This window comes from Carassius carassius, chromosome 47, assembly GCF_963082965.1.
Source record: "Carassius carassius chromosome 47, fCarCar2.1, whole genome shotgun sequence".
In the NCBI taxonomy this organism is placed as follows: Eukaryota; Metazoa; Chordata; class Actinopteri; order Cypriniformes; family Cyprinidae; genus Carassius; species Carassius carassius.
Window position 1 is genome coordinate 3,997,156 of NC_081801.1, and position 6,100 is coordinate 4,003,255.

At 36.3% G+C, this 6,100-nt stretch overlaps 1 protein-coding gene across 2 annotated transcripts; it reads left to right on the forward strand.

Annotated features, from left to right (window-relative positions):
• The first annotated feature begins 498 nt into the window (after nucleotides 1-498).
• LOC132130195 (corticotropin-releasing factor-binding protein-like) lies at nucleotides 499-5,487 on the forward strand. Of its 2 annotated transcripts, none has more exons than XM_059541891.1 (7): nucleotides 499-667; nucleotides 2,285-2,378; nucleotides 2,596-2,753; nucleotides 3,618-3,828; nucleotides 4,054-4,196; nucleotides 4,734-4,851; nucleotides 4,981-5,487. In XM_059541891.1, the coding sequence occupies exons 1-7, from the start codon at nucleotides 581-583 to the stop codon at nucleotides 5,133-5,135; spliced, it is 966 nt and encodes a 321-aa protein (XP_059397874.1). In that variant the 5' UTR covers nucleotides 499-580; the 3' UTR covers nucleotides 5,136-5,487. The 2 variants fall into 2 exon arrangements, with proteins under 2 accessions (XP_059397874.1, XP_059397873.1); XM_059541890.1 differs by having other exon boundaries at nucleotides 505-667; nucleotides 2,282-2,378.
• The last annotated feature ends 613 nt before the right edge of the window (nucleotides 5,488-6,100 follow it).

The following is a 6,100-nucleotide window of genomic DNA, read 5'->3' on the forward strand; positions in this document are numbered from 1 at the left end:
AGATAGATAGATAGATAGATAGATAGATAGATAGATAGATAGATAGATAGATAGATAGATAGATAGATAGATAGATAGATAGATAGATAGATAGATAGATAGATACACACACACACACACACATATATATATATATATTGTTTAAAAACAACACTACTTTTATTGACTTTTTATTGTTCTGGAAAATTGCTAACTGCATATAGTACTAGCACTTCGATATTAGTAGCTGAGACACTATGGCGAATCTCTAGTAACATTTCTTTTCTCAGCCTGCTACAATTTCCCTTTTGGCTTCATGGATTTTGTCATTACATTAGTATAACTGAAAATTGTACTTCAAAGTTTATTTTTTACTAGTCTATTCGAATAGAACTAGACAAAGTAGAATAAACATTACGCATCTGTCATGCCCTTTCTCTCTTTCTCTCTCTCTCTCTCTGTCTCGCGGACTCACATAAATTGATCCATACAGGCAGAGCCCACCCCATTTATGTGAGGGGGTATAAAAGGAGCAGTCTGGTCGGGAAATCTCGGAATTCTTCTCTTATTGCGCAAATCTTCGCGGACAGACGGCACGGACATGTCGGGCACTTCGCGCGCACAGCTGTGCTTCCTCCTGTTGAGCGTCACGGCTCTCCGGGGACACGCGCGCTTTCTGGACATACAGGTGAGATATTCACACCTGCTCGCCTCACACACACACACACAACAATGAGAGTCGTTTTAGCTTTATATTTAACTTTTGATGTGTCTATTGTGAGCTCTGTGTGTGTTTATTGGTGCTTTGGTTTTAACAATAATTCTACAATAGAATGTTTGCATATTACAACAATGCCTATATTTAATATAGAAGTGTACGAACAACTTTTATCGTACCATTTATTGTGAGCATATACAAAACTTAACCTAATGCATTTTTTTAATGTCTAAAGTGACAGGTTATATTCAAGGCAAAAATATTGTTTCGTTTATTTTTTTTATTATAAAAAAATGGGTGACACCAGTGGAAATCATTATAAGTGTCTGATCAAGCGGAAATAGATCCTTGCAAGTGCACACATATGCTTTGGCATTAAATATTTGTGCTTAAATATGTATTTGTATAATATTATTGCCTATTTCTATGTAATGTGCAAAGCCTATTTCTTTATGTGAAAGCATATGGAACTTTAAGAACATTTAAGAACAAGCTGTTTTGAATCCAAGAAGCCCTAAAATCCTAATCCTTGAGCACCACTGATTGAAATGCAAACCTAATCAGAGGCGTCGTGCCCATTCAAAGTGAGGGGGCACGTGCCCCCTCAGATTTCTGAGCCAAGTGGATTTTAAATGCAGCTTCCAAACGAAAAAAAAAAATTGCAGAATAATATTTTTTATATATTTGATACAATCACAGCGGTGAGAATAGATCGTTCAGTGCACAGCATCAGCTGCTAAATACAAATCTGCGTTCGCTGGCTGGCGCTGAGCCAGAGACAGACGCGTTCGTACAACGCTTCATGATAACCAATCAGAAACTATTCTGTTGCGCTTATGGATGCAATGGCCAATCAGAGACGTCCAGAAGAGTCATCACTGAAACGCAGTGTTTTGTTCACTTGCTCGCTGACTGAATTATTTAGCGAATTCTCTCATCAGAAACAACAAAAAGTGCAGATGTGCGTACGAATGTAAGTAAGATATTCGTTTCATAATGTAAAGTGCTTCAGTGATTTTAATGGGAGTTTTTGAGAGTGCCTGAACTCTGGCTAGACTGAATGAAAATGTTTTTTGATAATGTAAATGTTCTTTACTCTCTGTAAAATGAAAGTGTTAAAATAAGTATCTTACAATATTGTTATTAAAATTTACATTAAATGCAAATTCAGTCGTATTAAAAATATTTTATGGCATGATATGGCACTTAAGTAAAAAGTCAGGTTTTTATGTGTAGTTAATAGATTACACTACATTTCCATATATTGATCAAATAACAATCTATAAAGGTGCAAAACGCGTTTACCTACACATATTTGAGAAACGAGATATTTCCTGATATATTAAGCATGTTTGGAATTGTTTTGAATAAAAAGGAAAAAAAATTATAAAAAATAAGCCTATCAGTTATACAGTGCTTTCGTAGAATGACTTATACTCCCGAATCCCCCCCCCCCCCCCCCAAATGTGCCCCCTCAAAAATCATGAATGCATGACGCCCCTGAACCTAATTGCTTATATTTTAGTATTTTGACAGCTTTTTCTAATTCCAGTCATTCCCATGTCCTGTTTATTGTTGTTTTAGCAGGATAACGAGATCAGCCCGGAAGCATTTTTATCTCTGCTCAGCTCTGAACTAAAGCGAGAGTTACCGGAGGAGTTTGTGTACCGCCGAGCGCTCAGTGAGTGAGGACAGAAACCTGTGGGAAAAGACACCTGTCATGGATAATAAATTAATGATCTATATCAAGATGTTGACTTCACATGTGTTTTAATAAGTTGATTTGTTTAACCGTTTAATCGATATGGTAGCACATTATGGCACTAATTGATATTTAAAGAGTGGCTATGCATCACCTTTTCACCTTTCTTGTCTTGATCTTCCTCTGTGTCCCTCAGGATGTCTGGACATGGTGGCCGTAGAGGGTCAATTTACATTCACAGCAGAACGTCCACAGCTAAACTGCGCCGTGTTTTTCATCGGCGAGCCTAGTGACATCATTAGCGTTGAGTATGATTCGGTCAACATCGACTGCAGAGGAGGAGATTTCATAAAGGTGAGTGTTATTTACAAAATGTAATGTATTAGTATTACAATCGGTTCTAAGTATGAAAAAAATAAATAATAAAAAAATTGGTATGTTTGTGTCAATCTGTACCTGTTCAAACTGTGAATGTAGGTACACTAAGCCAGGTTAAGTCAGGGCAGCAAAAGATCACATGTCATGTCATTTTAAGCCTGGCCCTACAACAGAAAGCATGTTTACATAAAATGAGCTAACATATTCCACTCTAAAAAATTGAATTAAAAATCCAATTAAGCAAATGTCATTCCAGACTAATTTCTACAGCTAAGCTAGTGCAGCTTTCAAAGACTGATTTCAAATTAATGAAGTCTAATTGGACTGAAAAACCCACATGGCGTATTGTTGAAGTTAATGTACTGAATTAATTCCTGTTCAATGAAACGGACATGAAATGTGGAAATTTAATATAATTTATTAGCTGTGAAACAAAACTGGCATGAACTCAACTGACCTGAAAAGTGGGGGCGTGGGGGGATGGGGGACGGTAGGGAATTATATAAACTGAACTTGACCTGAACTAAACAGAGTTCAAGACAGTTAACTTGAACTGAAAAAATGAAGTACTCTGAAAAAAAAAAAAAAAAAATTGGTGTAGGATGTGCATTGAAAAATTGTCACTCAGAAATCGCTAGTGGATAAGAAACGGCAAGTAACAAATGAATTAAACATTACAATTTTGAATTAGAAAAACTTCATATGTTCTTGTAAAACGTACTCCTATAATCTTCATTTACAACTTTGAAAATAATTTAATAGGCTATGTTGTACTAAATGCAGATGAGCTGAGTAGAATGGTGTTAAAAGTGTTAAAAAGCCAACTTTTTTATCTTTAAGGTATTTGATGGCTGGGTGATGAAGGGCGAGAAGTTTCCCAGCACACAGGACCATCCTCTTCCTCTGTACAAGCGTTACTCTGATTACTGCGAGACTGGAGTAACTCGACCAATCGTACGCTCGTCTCAGAATGTCGCCATGCTGTTCTTCAGACTCCACCAATCAGGGAGCAGCTTCACAGTAACATTCCGCAAACTCATCAATCCGTTCCGTAAGTGCACATGCACACAAATACAAAAACTGACACTGGAAATTATGTACAATTTGCCTCTCTGCAGTACTGATGAACTTGAAAACTAATGTCACTAATTCCCTGAAGGTTCGGAGCATTTACACTGTTAGTTGAATGACATATGGCTCATGCAGAAACCATGCTTGAAGCTTAACATGCTAGATACTGATGGTTAACCATCTGTCTCTCTCTCTCTTTTTGCAGCCTGTAATGTTGTCTCTCAGACCCCAGAGGGCAGTTTCACCATGATCATTCCACAGCAGCACAGGAACTGCAGTTTCTCCATCATCTATCCAGTGGAGATCCAGATTGGAGAGCTCAGTCTCGGCCAACACAATGATCTCAAGGTGAGCATTTCCAGGTCAAGAAACGCATCATTTGCACAAACCAGCCTTCCCCAAAATAAAAATGAAAAAATGACAATAAAATAAAGAAATATTATTTAATAAATATGACTTAATACATTAAATTAGCAATTTCACTATTTCAAAGTACAGCTTAGTTTTGGCCAACAAAATGATCTCAAGTAACAAAACCAACCTTTCCCAAAAGTAAAACAAAAAATAATAATAGAGAAATAAAATAAATAAATAAATATTAAATACGAATTCATACATTTTATTTACAAATGTAGCATTTAGAAAACAAAATAAAATAAATATTATTTGCAATTTTCTTTATAAGTGTTTATGTGGTTAACTTACAGCTGGGTGTCCAGAACAACAAATAGAGACATAATAGAGTGAAATAGGGTGGTTTGGTTTGTTTAAGAATCTTTGAATTGAGTTAAGCTGTTTTGAACTGTTATCTTTCAAAATATATTAGTTGATATAAAGACACTGATGAATTATGATGACTTTGAGGCTTCTGGTTTATCCATGTAGCGGTCCATTCTCGGCTGTGCTGGTTCTGGAGACTTTGTCGAGCTTCTGGGTGGAAACGGCATGGACACATCCAAGATGTACCCTATGGCAGATCTCTGCTACTCCTTTAACGGACCAGGTGAGCATTCCTTCTTTATTTGTTGTGCATCATCACTGGTTCTAGCAGTAACCGTGCTAAGCAATTTAGCGCCTACAAAAAAATCAGAAAAAAATCTCATAAACCTCTCCATATCTCTCTTCCCATCAGCTCAAATGAAGGTCGGCTGTGATAACACTGTGGTCAGAATGGTGTCGAGCGGGAAGTTCGTAAATCGAGTTAGTTTCCAATATCGGCTACTGGGCCACCAAGAGCTTCAGCAGATGAAGAGTAACAGCATTGAAGACATTTGTTTAAGAGCATAAGACCCTCCCTCTGTTCAGGGGGATGTCAGACTAACTGAGTTTGAGCCTTTGTATAATTTCCGTATTAAAAAAAATATTTATTTTTTTGCCTCATCTTTTCATTTGACACTTCTGTTCTTTTTAATCTCATAAACTTGTAAGATCTGTGGCTGATGTTTAAATAAAATTTGTACTTGTGTTGATGCACATAACCGTTTTGTTCAGCATGTTTCATTTTGAAGCGCCCTTTTAAAAACTGGAGCGGTACTGCACAAGTGTATAAAAATCCACTATGTAGGACAAATGTAATTGTCATTATTTATCTGTATTAAAGAGCTTTTGTAATAAAATCAGTAAACATGAGCAAAGCAAACTCTGGTTACAGTAATTTTTGATTTTGCACTAGAAAACACTAACATTTATCCTAGTCTACTCATTTTGTAAGGTGAAGCAAACTAGTTATGTCACAAATTACTTTTTGATCTGTCATTAAAGTGAAAAATGAAGATTTTTATGAAAATGTACTCACCCTCAGGCCATCCAGGATGTAGATGAGTTTGTTTCTTCATCTAAACAGATTTGGAGAAATTTAGCATTGCATGCTCACCAATGGATCCTTTGAAGTGAATGGGTGCCGTCAGAATGAAAGTTCAAACAGCCAAACAGCTGATAAAAACATCATAATAATCAACAAGTAATCCACATTAAGCCATTCCATTAATTCAAATCTTGTGAAGGGAGAAGCTGCATTTTTGTAAGAAACAAATCCATCAACAAGGCATTTTAAACTTCAAACCTTTGCTTCCAGCAAAAATATGAGAATTATGGGGCGAACTATTCCTTTAAGCCAGATCATAATGTGCAAAAGAAACAATCTAAGCAGTCATAAAGTGCTAAAAAGCCATGTAGCTTGAGAATATAAGTAAAATGTCAAAGCACTCTTGCATCAGTGACTTTTCTGTGATTGTCTCTATTACTTAGCAATT

Bases quoted from the DNA above. Each gene is read 5' to 3' on its own strand.
- LOC132130195 (XM_059541890.1), top strand. From the start codon at position 581: ATGTCGGGCACTTCGCGCGCACAGCTGTGCTTCCTCCTGTTGAGCGTC. The intron at 4,197-4,733 runs GTGAGCATTTCC...TTATCCATGTAG, and splicing joins GCCAACACAATGATCTCAAG to CGGTCCATTCTCGGCTGTGC. The intron at 4,852-4,980 runs GTGAGCATTCCT...TCTTCCCATCAG, and splicing joins CTACTCCTTTAACGGACCAG to CTCAAATGAAGGTCGGCTGT.